Source organism: Saccostrea cucullata, unplaced genomic scaffold (assembly GCF_032062105.1).
Source record: "Saccostrea cucullata isolate Sc308-1 unplaced genomic scaffold, CSIRO_AGI_Scuc_v1 ctg439, whole genome shotgun sequence".
NCBI classification, from domain to species: Eukaryota; Metazoa; Mollusca; class Bivalvia; order Ostreida; family Ostreidae; genus Saccostrea; species Saccostrea cuccullata.
Genome location: NW_026928938.1, coordinates 154,610 through 181,748, shown reverse-complemented (window position 1 = coordinate 181,748; position 27,139 = coordinate 154,610). Strand labels below are relative to the sequence as shown.

Sequence of the window (27,139 nt, the reverse complement as noted above, 5' to 3'; positions counted from 1 at the left end):
AAGATAAAAGAGCGAAGTTATAGCACTACCTGAATGGATAAAGTGCCGTTTTAATTACCTAATCACCACTGCTGTTTAGCATTCGTTTTATATCATTATACAGGGAAATAGTGGTAGTGCTATTTCTGAATTGTAACATGCCTGAACAGTTATAGCTTTCTAACCTTGCCCTTAATGACAATTGACAAGGATTTAGAAGCATGAAATCCAAAAGATTTTAAACTTAATGTCACACAGTTCAGCCGAACCTGGCGGAAATATTGATCTGTTTTTACCTAGGGTGAGAGGGAACTGGGATACACATAAGCATGGACATGGAATAGTTTCATTCATTGATCGGGAGTTTCTTGTTAAGGATTACTGTATGATATAAGTATTTTTTCTGAGAAACATTCTTGCAGATTAGAAATTTAAAAGTCCCTCTGTTGGAAGAAATAACGAACTCTTCACTGAATTGTGGGCTGTGCCACATAAGTAACAAACTTACCAACTGTGTCGAAATTTCTTTTGTTTTTTGTGTTCTTCAAAGGAACTTATATAGAGAGACCTAGCTGAACTTGTATTGTTAACAAAAGAAGATCAAGGATCAAAGAGCAGTGAATCTTGTCAAGTGATTTTTTAACCAGCCCCTTTAAATCATCATACATTGCATAATCAATAGAGAGTGTAGTGTGTTTGTAGCCCACCTGAGTCGAGGCAGCCTGTTTACTTTGCCAGACCAAACTATCCAAACGGAATCTTGTATTCGAGAACAGTGATTATAAATAGCGTGAGGGACTCGACAGCCTTCTACTGAACTCATCATTTTATCCATGTGTTGTGGAATCGATAGAATAACGAAGTTACTGAGGGTTGCTTGTTGACTGTGCCGGCATGTTAGATAGGAATGCATGACAGGCCGGCATTGATGCATGACTATGTAATCTGTGTAGGCCTTGTGTCAATTTAAAATGTGGAGGGAATATTTTATAAACTGTTGGAATAATCATGTCGGAAAGTTCATGTTTTGTATGGTTTTATGAGTAACAAGAACATAACTGCTAGCCTTTGTGTGTTGGATAAGAATTTGTGGTATATTAAAGGAACAGTTTATCTTACAAGATGAAATCATGTGCCATTGATTGACTTTGACTAACTTTGAATGATATGTGTTTGAAGATTTATCAAATTCATTGAGTCAGAACTGAAACAGTAAGTTAAAAAATGTCCTACAGTACATTAATGACAAACATTTGGCCTCCTCCAAATGACGAAGTGAGATCACGACTGGAACGTTTACAAGAACTCAAACAGCTGAGAGAGAAGAGAGAGAGTACACAGTCTGGTACCCTGCCCTCGCGTACTGACAGCGGGGACTCGGAGGGGACCAGACTCAGTCGCCGACAGCTCCTCAATACCAGGACCTTACCAACGAGCCGACTCAGGGAGAAACAAGGAGAACGACTCAAAGCCACCCTAGAGAAGAAATCACAGAGCTCAAGTTTGTCGCAGGAAACTAACAGCAGGGCTGACTATGGTGGAGCCAGACCCAAGAATTTCAGTACCTCACTCAGAGGAAGTTCATCAGAAACGTCAGAAATCCTGGCCTCCATCAGGAGGAGGGAGAACAACGGCCTCACAGGCAAGGAAAGACAGAGGACAATATCAGCAGACAGTGATACATTTGATGATCATGAACCAAGTAATAATGTGTTAAACAGGGCAACCTCGGCAAGGCTCACTTCTACTGGAAGTCCGGGTTGTCCTGGTGATGAACTGGAAGCTGGCGTCAAACCGCAGGATGTGAGTGTTGAGTCGGAAAGTGCGGATCATACGGAGGACATTGAGAGCTTCAAACAGAGTTTGTATGGTACAACGAAGACAAAAACAACCCAGCAGGGAAAAGTTCTAGTGCCATTCACTGATCCTTCTAGTTTAATAGACTCTTCTAAATTGTCAAACAGGATAATGACTTCAAGTAAAAGTGAAAGTAAGGGGAAATTGGGAGACTCTGCGAGGTGGAGAAAGAATGTTCCTCAAAGTAAAGATAAAACTACTGTGCTGAATGGTGAAAAGTATGAAACTAGTAATGGACTAGCTGATGTTAAAAATGGAGGTTTAGATTCCAATATGGAAACTAGCACAGTGATGTCAAGTTTGACTTCTGAGAAGTCAGAAACTGTCAGTGAACAACAAAGTGAAAATGGAAAAGCACTAGTTTTTGATGGTGAAAGTTTGACTGTGACAGGGGAAGTTGAAAGTAACACTAAAATTTTACTAGGTCATGACAATGTGTTATCTGAACACAGCATTCAAACTGAAACTAATGGTGAAGTTACAGAGAACACTGATTCCTCAGTATATGGATTATTAGATCAAGTTGTTCATGGATCATTTAGTGTTAGGGAGCAGACATCTGATTTCAGTGTTCCAGGTCCTGCAGACAATTCCAGTTACAAAGACAGCATTCTGAATGAGAGTGACAGCATTCTGAATGAGAGTGACAGTATCTTTGACTCGAGGTATGAGGAGAATTTTGAGGAGGAGGACACATTTCCCGACAGAGACGCCTGGCAGAGCAATCGCTGGGGAGGAGAAAGTACCACTTCATACAGGAGTGCGTGGCAGACAGACAGACAAAACTTTGATAGGAGCAGTGGATATGCTCCTAAACAATCCAGACGTGATGTTCTGACAGCCAACAGGACAAAACAACCTGCAACGAGAATCACTAGGTATGCATCCTTACCTAGCAGTGCAGACAGTCGTGTGTCTGAGTTCAGATCAAAATATCTCAGTCGTGATTACTCAGAACCTTACACAAGCTCATATGGAGATGACAGCAGCACAACGTCATATCGAGAAACGAGACAAGAGGACATATCCAGTAGGCTGGGAAACATTTTGAGTGATAGCTTTAAGAAGTTTGACAGTGTTCTGGATGGGAGTGATGTACAGAGGAGGTATGAGGATTCCTCTAAAAGTTTTAGGACGACTGAGGACCAACCGAGGAGCGTACGGAGGAGCTATAGCCAGAGAGGGGAGAGTGACACCGAGTCCAGACTCGGGCGATTCAGAAGAACGAGTGAGACAAATAACGACACTGACTCCAGACTCGGTCAATACAGGAGAACCAATAGTGACAGTGAATATAGAAGTCAGTATGACAGTCCTACGCCTCAACCAGATCTTGGTATGACTGAGTTTATTTCAAACATTCGCAGTAGAATGAGTGGGATGAACCCAGTGAGTGAGAGTCAGAACAAGCCACTAGCGCGATCGGGCGGAGTCAGCTCAGTGTTAGAGAATGCCAAGAGAATGTTACTGGGTATTACAGACGAGCCTGAATTGAGTGATAGTGACGAGCAGTTCAGAAACATGAGACTTCAAACAGAACAATTGACTGATTCCCTACTTCCAGCAGAAGATTCCGGAGATATAACAGAGCCACTGATGGAATCTCATGCTCCTATGGAAGAGAATAAATATGTGTCTCAAAACTTAAACAATGGAGAAATTAGTGAGAGTGATGTTCAGATGGTAGAAGATGAAGATAATGTTACTGAAGTTCTGCTTGAAAAAGGAAATGTTATTCAGCTGACATCTGAACTTGATAAACAATTGGACAATAGTGAAAAAGCGAGTGAAAATATAAAGTCTGTTCATCAGGATGGAGAAATTGCATTGATCAATAAAACAGCTTCTAACCAATTACAAGTTCACGCAGAATCTGTGGAAAATGAAGCAAAAGCAAAAAGTTCTGCTAAAGTATATAAAGCAGAACAATTAAAAAACTCTGAAGTTGATATGGAGTCAGAGAGTGCTAAATTGGAGAAAACAACTGACAACAGTCCCAGTCCTAAGAAACAAAATTCAACCAAAGGAAAGAATAAAAAGAAAAAGAAAGGAAAGAAGAGGAAAGATTCAGAAAATAAATCTGACACCTCCAGCAATATTGACAGTAAAAGTCTAGATGGCAAGAAAATTGAGATTTCTCAGAGTGAAGACATTCTGACTGTAACCATAGAAGACTCCACTGCAGTAGAAGATAAGCAGAAGGAAACAACGGAATCAGTGGGAGAACAGCTGGAGAGCATGATTAGTGACATTGACCACAGAAGTGAGAAGACGTCCGTGGCCACAGAGGATCTCCTCTCTCTGAATGGGAAAGAAGAGGAAAGCGAATCAGGGTCGAGCAAAACTGAGAGCAGTGTCTCAAAGGCAACATCTAGCAAGTCAAGTGATGAAAGCAATCAGACCACCAAGTCCCAGATTCATGGGGAAAATTCTGTCGCAGTGAGTGAAGAGGATTTGCTTGCTGCGACAAAGAACAAGGAAGATGGCACGGACAGACTTGGTCACCTTCAGGCTGATTGTGAACAGTTTGAAACTGCTTCTGAGGAAGAGTTTTATGAGGCAACACCAGGGGAATATGGAGATGAAGAGGGGAATGTGTTTGTAGAGCACAGGGAGAAATTCATATATGTGACTGGTGGATCCAAAGTCAGGAAGAGAAAACTCAGCAGAAAGTCTCTACTTGGAGAAAAACAATCCGAGGAAGTGAAAGCACAAGCTGATAGCTCTAGATTCGGTCATGTCAAGGAATGGATGGAAAGTCATATATTTCCATCCAATAACACAGTGCATGAGAAAGACCTTGGTGTGAAATCTAGTGACCACGGAAGTCAGCTGTCTGTGAATTCTACACTTGGTGATTTTGATTCTAGAGGAAGTCTAGGCAGCAAAGAAATGTTGGATGAGGGGAAGACAATTACAAATGACTCTATACACAGTGGTGATACTTTCAAGACCAATGCTGCGCTGGAGAAGAGGGATATGTCTGTACAAACTAATGTGTCCTCATTGAATACACAGAACATTGGGACTCAGATGTTAATTAAAGCTAGAAATATAGGTGTGCAAATTGATTCAGAACTTTATGATAAATTTGTTCAGACTCTAGGAGAACTTGTGTGTCCTTGTTGTAACAATATAATTAACATTCAAGAAGGTTTTATTACTTCTGCTAAAGACAGAGATGTTCAGAAAATTAAGGAAGAACTGAAGTTAAAGCTTGGAGTAGAAAATGAAGGGCAAACCAAAGTGGAAAGATCTATTTCATCTTCAGACACCAGTCCCAAATCAAAATCTTCCTCATCACAAAATTCTGTAACAGCATCTCCAAGAAGTCCATCTTTGACCTCTTCAGTGAAACAGAAGCAAGTTGAAAAGGTTCCACCCATAACACTCGGAAAACAAAGTCCATCTACCGTCAAAAGAAACAATTCTGTAAGAGAAATGACCACAAAGAAAAGTCCAGCAACCACTCCAAGAAAGCAGAGTCCTACAAGAAAAAGTCCAGCCACTACACCTAGAAAACAAAGTCCAACAAGAAAAAGTCCAGCTACTACACCTAGAAATAAAAGTCCAACAAGAAAAAGTCCAGCCTCTACACCTAGGAAACAAAGTCCAACAAGAAAAAGTCCAGCCTCTACACCTAGGAAACAAAGTCCAACAAGAAAAAGCCCAACCACTACACCTAGAAATAAAAGTCCAGCAAGAAAAAGTCCAGCCACTACACCTAGAAAACAAAGTCCTACCAGGAAAAGCCCAGCCTCTACACCTAGGAAACAAAGTCCAGCTAGAAAGCAAAGTCCATCTAGGGAAGATGCAACAACACCAAGGAACAAGAAAACTTCAACAAACTCAGCTGGACTAAGTAACGGTGAAGCAAACAAAGGGAATTCTAAAGTTAGGAAAGAAAAAGTGTCCAGTGTGCAGGATCTCCTCTTTGAAAATGGTGAACAGACAACTGAGAAGAAGCCCGAGGGCAAGAGACGTCCAACTACACCTAAACCGGGAAAAAGGGAGAAGACGCCGGACAGAAAGAAACGGGAGGCATCTGCAGAGAGGCGAAGTGATGATGATGCAAGTGAAAAGAGTGATTTGCCTAGTTACATGCAATCAACAAAGTCCAGCAGGAGGAAGAAGTCGATAGGGAACAGTGAGGAACTGTTGGAGGAGAATAAGCAGAAGAAAGGGATGCCCACCACCCCAAGGAAGAGCGTCACAGAGGAGGAGCAGGAGGGATTTACCACGATGAACGACAATCCTTTCGTCCGGAGTGATCGTCAGCGAACTTCTTTAGGACCAATTGGACAGGGAACATCAGGAAAATGGTATCGCAAAGAACCACTGAAGGATGAAGAGGAAAGCAAGAAAGGTAAAACACGTACACCGAAGAAACAGAGGTCCTCATCCGTATCATCAACAACATCAGAGAAAAATGTGGTCAACGGAAATTCTAAAATCAATTCTAAAAATGTCCTAAAGAGTGATGAAAGGTTGGATCTCTCAGGTCTGGGGTCACAATCAAGTCTGCTGGAGACAGACCTTGATGAGGCGATGGGGTATAACAACAGTGGAGGAAATCTAGACTCAGATGACACCCAGGTCTTCATCGATACTATTCCATTTACTAACAGCCATTTTCTTGGACCTGACTTGAAAACCTATGCTGAAAATATCTCTAAAAACATTGCTGAAAAAGAAGTTTTGAAGCTTGAAGGTGACAATAATCAAAATGAGAACTCAGCAAAATCCAATGTGAAGCTCTCGCTACCACCACCAGGGGCAGGTAACTCCTACCAGCATCCCAGTGATCAGTTTTACTGACTTTGCGTTGCTTGCCATAAAAATATATCCAGAGCTTCATTGTTACCTGCTTGCCAAACAATTATCCTCAAGCATTTTTTTTGTTATGTTTGTTGCATAAAATCAAGATGGTATTTTCTCTGTGATAACTATATTTTTTTCTTCTTTGGCTGATTTGAGCCCAAAGCTAAGGAAAATCTCTAATTCCCAAAGGTCAAGGTCATGACATTTTAAATTATCTGACATTTGGTTCAAATGTCAAATACAAATTTCCCTAATCTTTAGACAAGTTTTACCCCCACAGGGTATTCAAATTTCACAGACCCATCTTGTTGTTTTATGATTCAGCTTAAATTAATGCAATGTTGTTTAATGCTTACAATTTTGCAGAATTTATTTTTTTATATATATATACTGGTATAAATATATGCAGTTTTATTTCTCTTATTTGTATTAAGTAAAACTGGTCGACTTGAGTTAAATTGATGTTTTGAAAATTATTACAACAATTAAATTAAGAAACTCAATGAATAGGTCATTAGACTAACATAAACATTAAAATTACATTAATGACAAAATTTAATTGTGACCAGTTTTGCAGGCTTGTAATTTTCCACATGGCTGATTTTTTTTTTACCTTGTTGAATACATGAAAAAAATGTTACTAATAATGTACAAGGAAAAGTTAAAATTGTTGGTTTTATTAAACAATTTCTATCAGTTTATATATCATGTATTATCCAGATTTCTAACAAGAAATATTAATTATATGTATTTGTGTCAAGAAGCGGTTTATGTGATACTAAGTGTTGTTTCGGGAGAATTTTTAGCATGTTTGTGTCTACATTCCTGCATTCATTATGTTCCCCTGGGGATTTCTTTTGTTAAAAAAATAAGTACATTTCAGTGACAAAGTCACAAAATAATGAACTCCTTACACAATTAGTCATGGTTTTCTCCTATTTTTTTATTTATTGTTACATCATATTGTCTGTAAGCTCCATATAAATCAAAATATTTCTTTCATCCTTAAGGTTAAATTGTCTTTGCAAAACATGTGGAAAATAAGCACTGAATATGAGGTGAACTGAGTTTTGATACAGTGAAATCAGCCTTTCTGTTAAATAAATGAAAAAATATTAACACTCATCCTGTAATAAAAATTCATTAAAAGACCCTGAGGAAAATATTTTTGTTTTCATTGCTTAATTACAAAACTGAGATATTTGAGGTCCACAAAAAATTATTTAAAAATATGACAACAGTGCATATTAGCCTTGAATGTATAAAATTAATACAGTAGTTTTTATTCATTCTTTAAAAATAAAGAATCTCATTTAAATTAGTCCAAAAAATTCATGAGTTTTGAAGAGCAATTGCTGCATGGGATGATTAAAATAAGGGGAAAAAATTCTTTGAAATAATATTGCAATACTTTTTTTAATTACCAAAATCCTTACTGAAATGCCTTGTTCTAGGTTTCGATATTTTATTTCTCTAGAACAAGAAACCAATAAGTATGGTTGTCATGGTTACACCCTTTTATCTAAAAGTAGAAAATATACCATATTTTAAATCTTATCTTGAAAAAAAGTCCACCCATTATCTGTGATAAATCCTATCAATGCATGTACATCTAGATTTCTTTTTATTGGAATGTACTTGCAATTTTTAAAATTATAGGAATTTATACAAACCATATTTAGATTGTTTTTCATTGATGAATAAATGTCTATAGTGTTTGATATTCTTTGGTTAAATTCTATAAAGAAAAATAGCATGCAATGCAGTTTATTTGACTTGAATGTGTTAAAGCGCCTGCATGAAAATAAAATTTGTACTTGTTTTTTTTATTGAAAATCTGAAGAGACCTATAGTGTTGGTATTGAATGTGTGGGAGAGTTGTGTTGTTAGATATGTTAATAATCTATTGCTTATTCAGCCATCACTGCTTTAGACTGTCTGCACATGCCAATTTTATGCCATTTTTATTACCATTACGACTGAAAAATTAAAATGATATGACACTCCGAACATCTAAACCTGTTTTTCTTGTTTTGACCACAAACGGAACACTCTTCAAGGGAAATAACTCCCAATAATATGAAACGCTGGTTTACTAAGAAAAATGATAAATTGTCAGTGCTTGATTTGGAGATTTGCATGACTTAAACTTTGACTTACTGCTCATGCATTCTGTTTTACTTTTCGGTGATGATGCAACAAAGAAAGTAGAGAAAAAAAGGCAACCATGGGTCTGACTCTTTTGTAGAAAATACAGAAAGGCATTTTTCACAGAAGATTCATAAAAAACCTTAATTTAACATACTGTTACCACTTAATCATTAGGTCATCAAGCCATGTCTGATCAATGTATCATGCAGGGGAAAAACAAGATCTAATGACTGTATTAGCTTATACATCTAGATAGACAGGAGAAAAGGATTTAAGTAACTTACTAAAATGCATTATTAACTAATAAAAAGTTAATGTTATATTCTGTAAACAAGTTAATGATTAAATTAGTTGTTTACTTGTTATTCATGTCAAACATCATTAAATAGTGAAAGTGCAGTTTTAGAAATAAATCTTTATAATCCTGGATTTGATATTTGTTTAAAAATTTGGTTCTGTACATTATCCAGACTGAGTATTTTAGTATTATTATGATGCACTGATAACAAACTATCCCAAGAAAGAAATAACTGCAGCCTATAGTGAAGCAAATGAGCTTTAAGCTTACTTAATGGGCTTCATACTGCTTTTATCTTTAGTTAGATATTGGCCTTGCACTTCATGCACGGTCCATATGCTCTCCTGTGAACTGTATATGCTTTTCTCATTGTGTGAAGGTAATTTAATAAATGGCTACATGCTTTTATGAAATTAAAGTTCTCATGGAACAATTATAGAAGTTCAGTAAGATAAAAAATTCATAGAAGCTTTGTGTTTGCCATGCTTTCATGTGCATGTTGTATAAAGCATCCTCAAAAAAAAAAAGTAAATAAAACTTAGTAATTATATGGACACTCAATATAACAAAGTTATACCACGAAGAAAGAATACATCAGATATATGTTTGATGAATCATTATACAACTTAATTATACAAGCTGGAGGGTATTTTGTGATCGAGATGTCCGTTCATCTGTACGTCTGTTAAGCTATGGGGTATCTATCGCTTATCCAGAACTCCTCTTATACCACTGAATGAAATGACACTTTCTCAGAATCTTGGTTACATAGTGCTTTCGTGCACATCCTGTTTTACTTTTTGATTGGAAACATATTTGGATTTCTCATAGCAAAAACATTGAATTTTTTTTTATTAGGGTAACCATCTCTTATCAGCAACTCCTCCTTTACCCAAAGCATAACAGACAGATGCACAGACAACCAGAGGACAGACAGACAGACATCCTGATCACTATATACCATTTATACCCTCCCACTTGCAGCAGGGTCTGTAATGAATATATTCAGTGTTTAATCTTTATTAGTGTAAAGTAATTAATGCCTGAAGTTTAAGCTACCTCCTATGTTGTACTGGTAGCTGCAGACTACAAACAGTATTGGACCAAGCATTACAGTAGTATTGCTTTACATGCTCAATTTTTAGCTGTTATTGCTCCACTTGCACAGCTCTATAATTTGTATAAGTTCAATCAAGTGTATATCCTTCAACAATCCTTCAACTTCTAATATCACTGGAGTTTCAGGTGAATGAAATAATAGCTCTCTAGTAAGTTTTCTCTTAACTGGCTAATGAATAAAAACAGTTTGTAAAAACTTTCAATTTAAAAAAAAGGATTCATGAATTTAAGTGTTTGAGGAGGAGTAATAAACGTAAATTTTATTTGTTTGAATAAACAGAGTCTGAGGAAAAAGAAGCAGAGGTCACACAGACTCTTGATGGCAAGGAGGATGCAACATCCAGACAGAAGCTTCTGAGTGAAGAGGAGCAGGCAGGTGTTCCCGTGGAAACAGAAGAAGGAGAAGATGAAGTGGCTCCTGTAAGAGTCAACCTCAGCAGCTGGGATCCTGTAAGTCACAGTAAACGTACTAGATAATCTGTCTATCACATGAGCTGGGATCCTGTAAGTCACAGTACACATGTACCTAGATAATCTGTCTAGCACATGAGCTGGGATCCTGTAAGTCACAGTAAACATGTACCTAGATAATCTGTCTAGCACATGAGCTGGAATCCTGTAAGTCACAGTACATATGTACTTAGATAATCTGTCTATCACATGAGCTGGGATCCTGTAAGTCACAGTAAACATGTACCTAGATAATCTGTCTATCACATGAGCTGGGATCCTGTAAGTCACAGTAAACATGTACCTAGATAATCTGTCTATCACATGAGCTGGGATCCTGTAAGTCACAGTACACATGTACTTAGATAATCTGTCTATCACATGAGCTGGGACCCTGTAAGTCACAGTAAACGTACTAGATAATCTGTCTATCACATGAGCTGGGATCCTGTAAGTCACAGTACACATGTACCTAGATAATCTATCTAGCACATGAGCTGGGATCCTGTTAGTCACAGTAAACATGTACCTAGATAATCTGTCTATCACATGAGCTGGGATCCTGTAAGTCACAGTAAACATGTACCTAGATAATCTGTCTATCACATGAGCTGGGATCCTGTAAGTCACAGTACACATGTACTTAGATAATCTGTCTATCACATGAGCTGGGATCCTGTAAGTCACAGTACACATGTACTTAGATAATCTGTCTATCACATGAGCTGGGATCCTGTAAGTCACAGTACACATGTACCTAAATAGTCTTGAAGTCACAGTAAATGCATAGATAGTGTAAACATTTATAGATAGTGTATAAGTCAAACCAAAGATGTAGATAATCTGTCTCAGGCATGTAGCATCGTTTTTGAAAGTGGGGGGGCCAACCAGAGACAATTTTTTTTTTTACTTACCCGTAAAAGTTGAAAGCAAAAAAAAAAAGGGAAATTGCCCACACTCGAAAATCCTATTTCGTGTGTGTGGGGGGTGGGGGGGGGGGGGGGGTGTTGATGGTCAACTTCTATTAAGGCCAACTTCCTTTCACTCCCAATTTTTTGCATACAATACTACATTTCCTTGATATCACTATACTTTGGTAAGAAGTGGGGTGGGGTGTGGGGGGGGGGGGGGGGGTGTTGATGGTCAACTTCTATTAAGGCCTACTTCCTTTCACTCCCAATTTTTTGCATACAATACTACATTTCCTTGATATCACTATACTTTGGTAAGAAGTGGGGTGGGGGGGGGGTGGGCTACCAACCTTTCAGTGGACATTTTCTATAGTAAATGTAATGTTGGGAAAAAAAAACATGTCCAGCTCCAATAGAATATTTTCCTCTATAAATCTTTGGAAAATTTGTTCCTTTACAGTGATCAGAGGTTCAATAGAATGCTTGATGAAGATAAACTACAATCTTTTGCAATTCCATGTTGATTAAAAACTGAAACATGGGGGAATAATTCTTTATTTCTTTTTAACTTTATATTTTCAGACTAAGTTACTGAAGGATTTGTATGCAGTCCAGCTAATGCCAGATGTAAGCAATTTTTAAGCTGAAAATTATAACCAATATTTTTTTAAAGACTACTTTGTTTGAAGCTTGATATTTATTACATGATGATGCAAATAAAAAAAAAACCTCAGAAGTAAAACACAGCGTACAGTAAATTGTCCACCCCTTTAACTGTTTGTAATGACTTCCAGGATGCCAAGGACATCTCAGATAAGTTTGTTGCCATGGAGGGACTGATGGAGAAGCTTCCCATGAACAAGAAGAAGGCGACACTGCTGAAAACGTGGAAACGCAGATTCTTCCGAGCGAAGGATGGCTGGCTGTATTATTACGAGGTCAGTGGTAACACATTTAGCATTCTATTGATCATGTCACTGTTTACGTGTCCGATAGAAGTTATGGTCAACTTTGGCCTTGAGTGAACTAAACTATAGTCCTTGTCTTTATGTTATTCAGCAGACTGTTTTAATCTCTTTTTAAGACGAGTAGTCGAGACAAGCCCAGTGATACACTACAGCTGATGGGAGGAAAGGTGGACGACCTCGGGAACAGGATTCTGGGAATTGATGACGGGGTATGTGGTCAATTGATGACCATGTCGTACATTCAGTAGCTTTTGATTTCTTCTCAAAATTTTACTCAATTAATAATAACTAGTATACTGTATACGTAAGTTTGGTAATTGAACTTTAGATACAAGTGATGATTTTGTTTAGAAACATAGATTTATAATATTAGTGTTCAGTTTAGTTTTTCTGATACTTGACAGTCTTTGTGATACTTATTATAATTTTGTTTTTTTGACAGTTTTTGTTATACTTGTTTTTGCTCTGTTGACAGTTTTTGCATACTTGTTTTTGTTCTGTTGACGGTTTTTGTGTTACTTGTTTTTGTTCTGTTGACAGAGAGGGAAATACCTGATGGTTCGATGTCCGACAGACAAGGAGTACGGCCAGTGGAAGTTAGCATTAGAGTCACAGACTGCGGACAATGTCAAGGCCACTTATGTACGACCAGTGTTGTCATGTCCCCAGCATCCTCAGAAAGTAGGTGTTGTCAGAGAAAATCCCAAAGTTTTACTGACTACTGTGTACATGGTTTGCTCCACTTTATTTTCACCATTTTGCACTGGCAAAGAATTTTGCCCCGTCTTGAAGAAATACGCACGCTAACTCTCGATTCCCGCCTACATTTTGGAACCATTTAATTCAATAGAAATAGTAATTTGGCCATAAAATCTTTGTTTAATACAAAGAACAGTTCAATGGTAATTGATGAATTGTCTTAATACCAGTGCTTAACGGTAAATTATCCATAATTCCAGCTCTTGAAGAAAGGGGGGTAGACAATATTTTCCATTGAAATCGGAGTTTCAAGCATCACCATATTTTGAAATTTGTCTTGGATATGATTAAATAAATATATCAATTCATATCTGTTTCAGTTGTTAATCGCAAATTGGTGGAAAATAAAACATAAATATATCACACAAAAAGCTTTGGTATGAATTTGTATAATATTTCAGTTGTTAATCGCTTTGAAATTGGTGAGAGGGAAACTTTTTTTTTTAGCATTTTTAATTTTTGATAAAAGTCATTTTTGTCAATACATTTATTTTAAAAAAAGTTCCCCCCCTGATTTTACATAGATCTGACACTATATTTCAGTGTCACACAAAAAAATTGCTTTGGTATAATTTGTGAAATAACATTCCATATTACCTGTAAAAAGGAATTTTTGTGACACTGGGGGGAAAGATGTTTTAAAAATATTTTCCATTTTCCGTTGATTTCTATAGTGAAAAACACAGGTTTTACCAAAATTTTAAAGTTATCTCTCTTTGTTTTACCCAAATAATTAATGTTAATTGAAAATCCATATAATTATCTATAAAATATATTAAAAATTTATCTAATATGTTAACTTTTGAAAATTGACTTAGAGGTAGGCGGGAGAACAATACTGTCCTTCGCAGTTCTTTGCCAGTCAAGTTTTGTTTAAGAAATGGTACTGTATTCTTTGAATTCATCCCTTTTTAAATTCACCCAATGGAGAGTAATGTGAAGGGGCGAAAATAAACGGGTGAAAATTCTTCAGTATACTGTATAATTTATATTATTTGTGTTCATGAAAGCAAGAAAATATCATTATATACACGCCAAAGAACATTATTATTTGCATGAACTCAAATACCAATCACCATGATTTGCTGCCTAAGAAAAACAAAGGAGAGTAATATTTCCCAAATACAGTAAAACTCGGTTATAGCTAAACAAAGTCACTGGGACCTGTGAAATTACTTCGCTATATTACTTCATTATACCGTATACAAAAGACATGAAATTTAAAAAGCTGGGGATCCAAGATGACTTTGCTATATCCATAAATTCGCAATATCTGTGTTTGTACTAAATAAGTTTTGCTGTATAAATCCTCATTTTGAATAAATTGTTCATTCCATAAAGCAATGTCAATACCAAATTTTGTCATCTTAAAGCTTTAATTTGTTGTTGAAAGTCTTTTTTCTTATGTGCATTTCATGCTTATGTTTTGTTTAATAATCTTGTTAGCTGTTACTAAATACAAGCTTGTTTTTTATGATTGTAGAAAGTGATCCTGATAGACATAGGAAGTAGTGCCATACGAGCAGGAATTCTGGGAGAACATGGTATGTCACCATAGTAACCTATCTTAAGGTGTCCCCTCACTCCTATCATACAGTTTTCGCTGTTAAATATAGATGTTCTCTTTCTCTAACCACAATCTTACCATTCACAGTATCTCAGTCAGTAGAGCGCTTGCTTCATGATTTGGAGGTCATGAGTTCAAATCTTAGTGAGATCTCTCACTTATCATTGGCCGTAAGTGCCAATTAAAGGTCAAAATTTGAAGCCCTTCACAGCACAGGCACCTGACGTTACTTATTTTTCTTTTAATAAAAAATATATACCCTTACCTTATAATAAACCAAGGTCCCCAACGCCGCCATCTTGAATTTTTCTAGGTCTGCCACATCCACTTGTATTTTCGTCTAAAACTCCGTCAAATAAATTCCCTTCAACCATCTTCTTTCTGTGGCCAGTCTTTCGAGGTCTAAACTTACGGACACTGCAGCCAGAAGGGCGCATCACACTTGCAAATATTAAAAATCCCTCGTCAAACTCGATATACTGCTTCAACAATCCGAGAAATCGCCAAAGGGGGGCCGGAAGTTTACATACAACTTGAAATTCTTAAGGAAAGCCCTTTTTTGATTGGTCAATATATTTGTACGATTTATTTTTAAAAATAACCGGCGAAAGTTAACTACTTATTCCAAAAACAATAATTCAGACAATAATACAACGTAATATACATGTAAGAACATTCATTTTATTTTTCTCCGAAATAGTTTCGATATGTACAGCTTGCGATTATATTTATCGGCCTGATATCATGCTTGCTGATCAATGAACATTTTTGAGACAAAATATTGAGTCGGGTATAAGTCCCTACTTACATGCACTAGATATAATTAATAACACAGTCATTATTGTTGCCCTGATTGAGCGCTATCCGTGGAGAAGATTGACTTTGTTTATTTAAAGTATGTACGCACGTGTGTGTGTGTGTGGGGGGGGGGGGGTCCACACTAAAATTATTCCGGGGAGTGTTGAGATCTGCAATTTTGTTTTGCAATAAAGTAGTGGCATGGCGAAATTTTTATTTTGTTTTGGTGACGTGACAGATTATACATATACATATTGCATAAGCTAATTGCATTCCTTACATATTCTTTTATCAGGTGCATGTATCCCCTCCCCTTTTTCAATTAAGCATATGCCAGGTAAATATGTATATACACATGTATATATAACTAGGTGGTTTGCAGTCTATTGTTTTTGGAAAACCATTCAATAAACTCTAGATGATTTATTGTTGATTTTTTTTTTCAATCACCCCCCTCTTTTATTCAAGATTGTTTCGAACGCAACGATCTGTATAGATTAATACAGTATATTTTACAGGTATATTCATAAGAAGTGTTTAATTTTTCCCATTTTGCAATTTTTTTTTCATTTCAATAATCGAATTATTTATTAAAATTTCAAAGTAATTAAAACACACCGCTTTAGATCCACCACAAAACTGACAAATACGGAATTCCCGTTAGTATTTTGATGTAAATATGCGATTTCTCGGATTGTTGAAGCAGTAGATCGAGTTTAACGAGGGATTTTTAATATTTGCAAGTGTGATGCGCCCTTCTGGCTGCAGTGTCCGTAAGTTTAGTCCTCGAAAGACTGGCCACAGAAAGAAGATGGTTGAAGGGAATCTATTTGACGGAGTTTTAGACGAAAATACAAGTGGATGTGGCAGACCTAGAAAAATTCAAGATGGCGGCGTTGGGGACCTTGGTTTATTATAAGGTAAGGGTATATTTTTTTATTAAAAGAAAAATAAGTAACGTCAGGTGCCTGTGCTTCACAGGTATATGGTGATGTCTCTACATGAGTGAAATTTTTTTGAATGGGACATAAAACCACATACAATCAATTAATCAATCTAACCACAGTCTGTATTCTGTTTTTTTTTTTCTGAGATAAAATATACACTTGTTTATCATATGCTGTATGAAAGAAAGCCTTAAATTCTGTCTTATTATCTAGCTACATTCCTGGCTCAGTTTTCCTTTTAAATGTTTTATTATTTTAGCTATCTATGTCTGTTTTATCTTTCTAGCTACCTTGCCGACTCTGTTTTTCCCTAACGTGGTAGCCCATTCTGGTGACAGTAAGGAGCTGGCTGTAGGAATTGAAGCGTTTAAACCAGAGTACAGGAAGACGACGTCTAAAACTGTCCACCCCACGGATAAAGTGGACAAGGTATGAGGCTTACACAGGAGCTCTACCCATGTCCTCATATAGTCATATTTAGAGTGAATTTACACATCATTTGTAACTTGTTTTGTGTTTCATTTTGATTTCTGCCATATTTTCATCATTGAACACATATTCCTTTTTTGTACAAAGAAAGTCAACGCTAGCCATTTTGTTTCTTTTTTGTACAATCATCAGTCATTGTATTCAAGTTTATTTTATTTGACTTAATTATCTGATTTCTATTTTAGTAAAGGTTAACCTGTGCTTTATATAAAAGATTTTATGATTTTTCTAGGATTTTTTGCGACCTGTAAGTTTTGGTGACCTTAACCTCTGACCTTTCTTCCTTTACTGCTTGTAAAATATTTATATTTGCTTTAAGGAATGTTCACAGCACCAGCATTATTCCTAAACATGTTCAGCCTCCGAGAGTTCCCTTCAATTCTTTATCCAGTTCAATTTTCCCAGAATGCATCACACAGAAGAGAGCCTTTCAGACCCTTCACTGAATATTGACACTTGTATCATTACACAGCTTTAAAAATAAAATGAAAGCAAGTCATGTTCTGTTTCCTCACACATAGACAAGTCTATCAGATACATCATGTACATGGGGCATTATTTGATTATGCAGGCTCCATGTTTACCTACAAAACACTCCTCAATTAAACGTGAACAGATTGTGTTGATGTCATTAGTTAAGAATTCATGTGTCATTTGTCATCATGCTTCATGCTTTCAAAGTCTAACTCTTCTGTCATTTGCTTATCATCCTCATCTTTTACATGTGTTAGTGGTGTAAGGTAGAACTGTTTTATGTGTATTGGTGTTTCATCTAATGAATGTGAGTAGTTGTCAAGTCTCAGCTTCTTGTCATATATCTAAGCATGTCATGTTTATTTTCCAGCACATCTTATATCTAAATTTTAAAGTTTGAAAATCTCTGATTTTAAATAAAAATTATATTATTAAATGATTCACACATTTTGACACAAATAAACTGTGTGCTGCCAATGGTATTAGATTTCAACTTCAGTGATTATTTCTATTTTGTTTTACAGTTTAGTATTGATATGTCTACAATTGGTGCTGTATTCAAAAAAGTTTTCACCGACCTCAAAGTGGAACCATCTGAATACTGGGTAGGGAACCAGTCAAATTTCATCCAGAATCAGAAAATGCATGAATTCTAGTTAGGCTGAAACAAGCCAGTTGTCTAACCAGATAATATCAATGTTAAAAAATTACTGCTTGGTAATATAATTGTGAGAGGAAATTTGCTTTTGACACAATTATGAATAGTTAGGATGAATATGATTTTATGGAAGACCGTGACAATCTCTATTGAAACATTTGGAGATAAAACCTACTTGTACCATTAGATCTGTCCAATGTTTTGAGTTTTGTGTGATGTTTCAGCTGATGATCAGCACCCCTCAGAACCTGGGAGATAAGATCCGGGCTGGACTGATGGAGACACTAATTGATAAGTACGGTGTTCAGGGCGTGTGTATGGTGATGCAGTCACTTCTAGCTCTCTACTCCTACAATGCCACGTCTGGAATCATAGTAGACGTCGGAGAAAGGATGGAGATCCTACCAATCTATGATGGTTTGTTGATTTCTTTTCCAGGTTAACATTAAATAATTAATTGTATGTATTTCTGTTTAGGTAATTTTATATTGTTTCATGGGACAAAAAAGTATTATCCATAAAAATTTCATATTGCTAGCTGTTATTGTCACAGTTTCAAAAAAAAAAAATTATTGTCTGGTTCCTTAATAGATTTAAAATTATTTTTAAATTTGGTTATTGTTGCAACTGCTTTCTTCAGGTTTTGTGATAGAGGGTGGGGTTTCCAGGCAGTCGTACGGAGGTCAAAAGGTCATAGAATCTCTGAACTCCTGTCTCCAGGGTTACAACTTCTCCACACCGATACAACAGCTACTGGTCCGTTACGTCATGGAGCAGGTAAGGGAGATAATCAGGATCGTAATAAGTCTATATACAACAATTACTGGTCCGATACGTCATGAGCAGGTAAGGGAGATAATCAGGGTCGTTAGTAGGTCTATATATAGGCCTTTCAACTACCACTAGGGGATAATCAGGATCGTTATTAACTATATACTCAATGCTGAAACTTGTTTAGAGCAGGTAAGGGGTATCTAACTGTTTACACACAAGGCAGTTTTAGCATTTCCCAGGTGTTTCTTTGCTCTCAATAGAATTCAGTGGTTTTAAAATTTAGCATAAATGTTAAACTTATTTACTGTATAGTTGCGGACACCGTTTAACTAACATATAATTAAAATTTTTAATTAAAATAAAAAGTTAAATTACCCTCCTTCTTAGTTCTAACCTAATAATTTTTTTATACTCGGTGGTTCCCATTCGTGCTTAGTAACACAAATAAGATGATCAATTGTTGCATTTACTTGTTAATATAAATATATTTATATAGGAAGTGAAAAGGCGCGAACACAAAAAACATGACATTTAAATTTCTTCCTATAATAATCATCAAAGAGAGTTAAAAATGTTAAATATAGTCTGTTTCTCATTCATTTGACCCTGTTATTTCAGGTAGAATGAACGCATTCTCTTTCTCTTGGTCAACACTTTTGTGTACAAAACAATGTAAGGTTTTGTGTACATAACAATACTAATGCTGGAGCAGCCTATATGTCATTCCTATAAACGATAACTCATAAATCGGCACTTAGTTGGTCATATTTCACACCTGAGTTACCGGTCCTTAAAACACGATATCGGAAAAGTCAAATAAAATGATTAAACTTTTAAATAATATAATTAAACGTATGCATAAGTTATTACCTTTTTTGATAATTTCATGTACCTATAAATCAATCTATACAATGTTTTTAACCATATGTGCAACTTGAAAAATTAGTTGAAAGGCCTACTATATACAACAATTACTGGTCTGATACGTCATGAGCAGGTAAGGGAGATAATCAGGATCGTAATAAGTCTATATACAACAATTACTGGTCTGATACGTCATAAAACATACTTAAGTCTGAGATAATCAGGATCGTAATTTTCTATATACAAAATTACTGGTCTGAGCGGCCGTCATAAAAAGTTGAGAAAAATAAAAATTCCTTAAATTCTTTTATTTTCAAATTCTCAGCTGAGTAATTCTCAAGAGTTGAGTTGAGAATTTTTTTGAGAATTCTCAATAAGCTATATACAACAATTACTGGTCCGATACGTCATGGAGCAGGTAAGGGAGATAATCAGGATCGTAATAAGTCTATATACAACAATTACTGGTCTGATACGTCATGGAGCAGGTAAGGGAGATAATCAGGGTCATTAGTAGGTTTATGTACAACAATTACTGGTCCGTTACGTCATAAGTCTATATACAACGGCAACTGGTCTGCAACCCATGGAGCAGGTAATCAGAAAAGTGAATTTGTCTACACAGTTAGATTGTTATACAGTATAATTTATTATACCAGTGTTCCCTTATTTGTCTACAATAATAAATTACAAACTTTGATGTTCTTCCTATGGTTGAATCTAAATTTAATTGTAGACAACATTTTAACAGTACTGCATCAATACAGTGTTCTTGAAAACTTTTAATTGAAGGAGAGGATGTTTTAGAGATCCCTGTTTGCTCTGATACTCATCTGTATTGTTTGAATGGATTTTGAGTTTGAATACTGTTCTTTATCTCCTTTACATATTTCATGATACCATATGAGAGAAAAATTTAGGGAGTTAAAAATTATTTCATAACATGCAGTGTATATCAATATTTGAGTTATTTTTCTCATTTGTAGTCACTCCACCTTAAGAATGTTTGATTTTTACTGAAATTTCAGTCCTTATCTTTTAATATTTAACTTTCATTCCTGTTACCAGATTAATTATATATTTTTTAAATATTTAACTTTCAGTCCTGTTACCTAGTCAATGATTACAAGGAAACCCTGAAGAAATGTGAAGAGGACCCAGACAGTTATAAAGCCACTGTTTACCTCAATAACTTTGATCTTCCAGAGGGTGCCACTATGTAAGTATCTCTGTGTGTGTGTGTGGATATCAATATTACTGATAGGTCTATGGTTTTCAGTCTGTGTATCAGTATAACTGATAAGAAATCTGTGGACCTCGGTCTGTGTATCAGTATTACTGATAAGAAATCTGTGGACCTCGGTCTGTGCATCAGTATTACTGATAAGAAATCCGTGGACCTCGGTCTGTGTATCAGTATTACTAATAAGAAATCCGTGGACCTCGGTCTGTATATCAGTATTACTAATAAGAAATCCGTGGACCTCGGTCTGTATATCAGTATTACTGATAAGAGAATCATGGACCTCAGTTGCTGTGTCAGTGTTACTGATAAGAGATCCCTGTATCTCAGTCTGTGTATCAGTAATACCGATAAGAAATCCTTGCACATCTGTCTGTTCATTGATACACATTGTATCAGTGTTACTGTTCAGGGATTCATGATCAAAGAATATGAAATAAGAGTTGAAATGTAGGCAAACTAGAGAATATAAGAATACCCCTGTTTCTGTATTTAATGATACCTGGCTGTCAGTGTCCACTCCTGCATTATTTTCCTTGACAGGGAGGTCACCCATGACTACAGCTGTTTTAAGAGTCCGGAGGGGTTCTTTAACACCGACCTGTGGGGGATGGACTACCCCTGTGTCCACAAGCTAGTGTTCCAGGCCATCCAGTCCTGCCCCATAGACAGCAGAAAGAGAATGTACAGGTAGGCAGGGACAAAAATCTAACAGAAATGTCTTCATGTAATGTGTATAGGCATGTACTAATATTTAACTTTTACCTTTGAATGTGACATGTTGCATGCTATTTACCTGTATATATGATGTGTTTTACCTGAGGTATATATATGACGTGTTGTATGGCTATTTACTTATAAGTACGATGTGTTTTAGGGCCATTTTCCTGAGTGGGGGTGTAACCAGGTTACCAGGATTTGCTGAAAGGTTACAGTGTGAACTTCAGAAGTTAGCTCCCCCTTCTGTTATGGTGGAGGTAAGACTTCATTAAGGACATGTTATACAGAGGAAATCTTTGAATCGTATTAAATGTCGCCTTATTTCTATACATACATGTAGCTAAGTCAGATCTTCATTAGGGTGTATTTGTGAGGGATAATTTTTGATACCTTGATTTCTATTTTTAGGTACATGCCTCCCCCCAGAGGTATCACAGTGCCTACATTGGGGCCTGCTCTCTGGCCAACATGGAACAATTCAAGCAAATCTGTATCAGTGCCGAGGAATGGAAGAAAGATGGAGTCAAGACATTCAAAAAGTGGAATATGGCGGGCTGAAAGGCATGCTGGGAGAAATATTTAAGTTGAGGGTAGTTCTCAAAATTTACATTTAATATTCCTTTACATTTCCATTGATCAATAGTTTGTGGGATTCCTGCACATATCTGGATGTTGTTATGAAATACAATTTTTTGGTATTTCCTACAAAATAATTTTTCTGTGATCCTTTTGATTAACTGCATTTTTTGATTATAATTATTATCAATATATTATATTTATTTCTGCCTGTCTGTAATATTATCCTTTTTTTAATGTTTTTTTAATAATCTATTATTTTGACTGGAGACTTTTATTGTATTGAGAAACTTAACCAAAGACGTTCACATTTGTAATGATGATATGAAAATGGACCATTTTCAATAAGTCTTTGCTATTTTCTATGTTTTTCTATAAGATGGGATCTTTTATTACACATTCAGTGCACACTGCCATCTTGAAAGGCTGCTGTTTATGTGTTCTGAATGATTTGTTAAATTTGTGTGCACTTTGATAAAAAACACCAAGCTTGTCTTCCATATCGGTCATTTAATGCTAACAGTTTGTGTAGGTTGTGTTTTATATTTTGTGTTTCTCAGTCAAGTGTTCCAATGAAGTGTGTGTGCTTTGATTGTGTAAAGCAATTTTAAATGATTCTTCTGTGTGGAAAGCATTTCAATCTGAAATAATTGAGGAAATTATTTTAAAAAACAAGATACTGAAAATTTTTTCCAATTGAAAAATAAGCATGTTTGAAATATTACATTGATATACATACTAGTAGGAGGAGATAAATCTGAGGATTTCTTATACTCAGTGTGTGTCTTGCCAAAAAGAGAACTTTTCCTAGATATGAATAATTCAATTCCCTTGCTAGTAGAATTCTGGTCTCTTCTTCATAGCATGATTGGAATTCAAATGATTGTATATATCAACAAATCAAGCATTTCTTGAATGTATTTTCAATTTAGTTCTTTTTTTCCTTATACCATATGGTGCATCAGACAATATTTTGGACTTGAACTCTGCATAGAAAATTATCTTCATATATCGTGTTCTTATTGTCCAAATCATGGTTGTCTTTTCAATTTTTTTAGTTTGCAGTGCCACACTTTCATTGCAAATTTAAGTATGACTAATTTTTTAAATGCTAAGTTGGATTTTTTTTGGAAAAAAAATGATTATGTTTATAGGAGCTTTCTACTAGAATTACACTGTTGTTACGAGGGGTGATCAAAAAGTTCACGAACTATCTCTATATCTACAAAACCATAATTCAGATTAGAAAAAAATTTGGTACACACATAGCCATACACAAGTTCTATAAATAGCATATGCTGAATAAAGTTTTGCTCCTTGTTTGTGACGTCACAATGTAAAAATGACGTCACTACGAGGGTTGTCCCGTAAAATCGTGGACAAAGCGTTTTTCTCGAAAAGTAATGGGCGCACTAAGATGAAATTTTCAGTAAATGTTTTTTCATCATATTTAAGTGTATCATAATGTTTTTGATAATATATATACAAAAATAAAGATTTTATTCTGCCCGAATGTGCACAGGGTACGGTCCTATGGCGCACGGTAAAAATAACAAGGTTGTATTAGAGAATATACAAGTATTAATTCGTAATAAAAGTTTTCAATACATAAGATTAGGATAAAAATTATCCTAATTCGATTTCTTAATCAATTCTATCGTCTTTTTGAAAAATTCAAGGCATTTGTTTAATTTTGGCTGTTTCCCGAGCATTCGAAATGGAAAAGTTGTACACACAATACACGAAAAATGGCGACGTTTCAATACGTTACGGCGCACCGTTCAGTTAGATATGTTTTAATGACACTTTCAAAGACTTTAAATGAATACGGAAGAACAAAAATATGAAAAATATCACCAGATTTTTAGTATACAAATAAAATGGACGTTTTCTTAGCGAAGTCTTCTTGATTGATTCCCCAGATAGTACAAAAAATGCGGACAGACTGCCATTGTAATAGTAAAAGACGCTGTCACTGTCGACCGTCGATATGAGATTCCCATTTAGTTGACTGATGGTTAGAATACTGTCCGTAACTTGCTCATAAATATTCAGAAGATCGCATGAGTGTGCCACATTGGTTCCTTAACTGGTAATAAATACTCACGTATGTAAATCAATAAAATTTCTAAATTTAAGTGGGGTTTATCCAACTTTATTTTAGCAAAAATGAAGCGTGACGCTGTTTTAGACACGTCGACGTTATCATCCGTGCGCCGTAGGGCGCTACAGTACATAACATAAAATATCACAATTTGTTTATTTATGCATATATCTATTTGAAATTTGCTATGTATATTTATAATAATATATGTACTAAAAAGTAGCGAAACTTTCAGAATGCAGTGATGATTATTTTTCAAACTAGACAACTTGTCCACGATTTAACGGGACAACCCTCGTATGTAGGTCACTTGTGACAAAAAAGTGATTGTGTCAGTCGTACTCGTTCAACGAAGGACTGTAAAATTTATGGTATATCTTACAAAATCCTTTACAGTAGCGTATAATAATTTGTACACAGTTTATTAAGACAAAGGATTTCCTATAAATTTAAACAATGATTGGATTGGTCATTTTAGTGAAGGATGGCAGATGGTTAAAAATGATATTTGTTACGTTGCCCAGTGAAAGCAAGTTTGAAAAGACGTGTTTTTAATTCAGCAATTTGATATCAAAGACCTCCAATTTACACTTTGCCAAATAGTTGAATATCTTAACAATGATATAATTATTAAATACCTAGGATATTGTTTACTTTAGATTTTAAACATATTAGATATGATAAAAAGTAGGCACCCATTCTCTATCCACCTTGAATAAACGTCTCTCAAGAGACGGAAGATTTGGGTTTTGGTGGTCGCCATGCTTATTTTTGGAAAGGATATTCTTATCCACCCATTTTGACCATTTCTGACAAATGAGCTGTTTTTGTAATAAAAATTAACTTACACGGAAAGAAATATAAAAGTCAGAAAAAACTTTCAGCTTTTGTGACAGAACGCTAGGGAGGGGGTCACGTGATCGCCTATATCACGTGATTCGGGCATGGGCAGAACGGTGGCCGACGTGCATTAAAATCAGAGAGGGCTGATTTGAAATAAATTCAACACTGAAACCAAATATTGTTTCTTACATGAAAGTTATTCAATTAGTTTGCGAACTTTTTGATCACCCCTTGTATTTTGATTTACATAAATTCTTCTAGTCTTTTTTATGGTGATTATCAAGCAGGACAAAATGTTCTCTGAAATGCTTCAAAAATGTCTCCTTCTTATTTATACTCTATAAAACACTTATATTCAGAAAACATAGAATTGTAAGTTGTGTCTAGATGCAATAATATTTTACGTATCTTTTTATGATTAGTCATTAATTTATTTTCCTGTAAAATATAAACACTTTAACCTTTATATAGGTTACAAACATGATCATAAATTTAGAAAATTAAGAAGAATTTTGAATGTAATTAACTTTTTTTTCTTGAAGAATAGAAAGTTCTTTTTTAGAAAAGTTGATGGCAGTTGATTTATATACTTTTATATATGGACGTAATTTTATATGTTGATGCGAAGGAACAAAGCAGTAATCTGAGATATATATGAACTGTGCCAGGTGATGTATTTGTATTGTAGCTATTTACATGTACATGTTGTGGCTAGTTGGTGATGAACTATTTTTTGCGAGGTTGTGTCATTTTTAGCAATATTACTCCACGCCAGTGAAAAATGTCTTTATCTACATGGTTGTGTGTGTTTTTTGTGCAATATATCTATTTGGCCTTGTGATATTGAGATGAAATGCTGTTAACATTCCATACACACAGTTATATGTGATGTACATGTGACTATTTACCGCATTATTCCAAGTTATAATTTTTATTATATATACATATACTAAAGGAGACCATTTCCTGATAATTTTTTTTTTATTGTTTCAGGATAAATTAACATTATACATATAGAATTCAAAACTAATTGAGATATCATTCCATTTATGTTGTATACACATACATTACTTAATTGTATTTTACCATTTTATATTACATTTAAAACACAGCAGAACTTATAAATTTAGTACATTTGTTGGGAATTATTCTGTTATTTTAACTTCCAGTACTTTGTAATGAGTAACACACTATGCTACACATTTTATTTACTGCAATAAATTGTAAAAATGAATGATAACGTATTTTAAATATCTTTTTAGGACTGTATATCAAACAAGAGACCCAAGCGCCTTATAGGTCACCTGAGTATCATGTAACAACTTTCCAACAATTGAATTTGATTTGTGTTTTAAACCCGAGACCATGAAATTCACAATTTGTAAAGAGGCACCATTGCTTATCATAACTATACACTTAGCATGCTTACTTTTGTTACTTAATACCCAGAGGTAGATCAAAGTAACAAAGGGAAAATGCATTTCCACTTTATAACCAGTTGTGCACCCCATCCCAAAGGAACTACTGACCCTGGGGCCACATTTTTAAAATTTTGGAAATTTTATCATAAATTTTATTTCATCATAAATGGTTGATTAATACCAAAGAGCAGATTTCAAAACATTAATTTATTTTCAGACTATGTACACCCCCCCTCCAAGTACCCCTGACCCAGTGGCCCTGAAATTCATAAATCCGGAAGAGGCAATTATCTTCATCACAAATGTGTACTTTGATCATTGGCATAATACTCAGGAGCAAAGGAAAAG

The 27,139-nt window shown here is 35.4% G+C and overlaps 1 protein-coding gene across 2 annotated transcripts; it reads left to right on the top strand.

Annotated features, from left to right (window-relative positions):
* LOC134279321 (uncharacterized) lies at positions 1–23,771 on the top strand. 2 transcript variants are annotated; one of them, XM_062761690.1, is made up of 16 exons: positions 1–6,616; positions 10,506–10,675; positions 12,169–12,213; positions 12,381–12,524; positions 12,671–12,763; positions 13,095–13,235; positions 14,797–14,857; positions 16,912–17,054; positions 17,347–17,361; positions 18,113–18,193; positions 18,471–18,663; positions 18,887–19,023; positions 20,988–21,103; positions 21,671–21,817; positions 22,005–22,104; positions 22,256–23,771. In XM_062761690.1, exons 1-16 carry the CDS (start codon positions 1,204–1,206, stop codon positions 22,403–22,405), a joined length of 7,149 nt encoding a protein of 2,382 aa, XP_062617674.1. In that variant the 5' UTR covers positions 1–1,203; the 3' UTR covers positions 22,406–23,771. The 2 variants fall into 2 exon arrangements, with proteins under 2 accessions (XP_062617674.1, XP_062617675.1); XM_062761691.1 differs by lacking the exon at positions 17,347–17,361.
* The last annotated feature ends 3,368 nt before the right edge of the window (positions 23,772–27,139 follow it).

Excerpts from the sequence above, each read along its gene's own strand:
- LOC134279321 (XM_062761690.1), top strand. The coding sequence starts at position 1,204 with ATGTCCTACAGTACATTAATGACAAACATTTGGCCTCCTCCAAATGAC. Across the intron at positions 10,676-12,168 it reads ACCTCAGCAGCTGGGATCCT|ACTAAGTTACTGAAGGATTT; the intron begins GTAAGTCACAGT and ends TTATATTTTCAG. Across the intron at positions 14,858-16,911 it reads AGGAATTCTGGGAGAACATG|CTACCTTGCCGACTCTGTTT; the intron begins GTATGTCACCAT and ends TTATCTTTCTAG.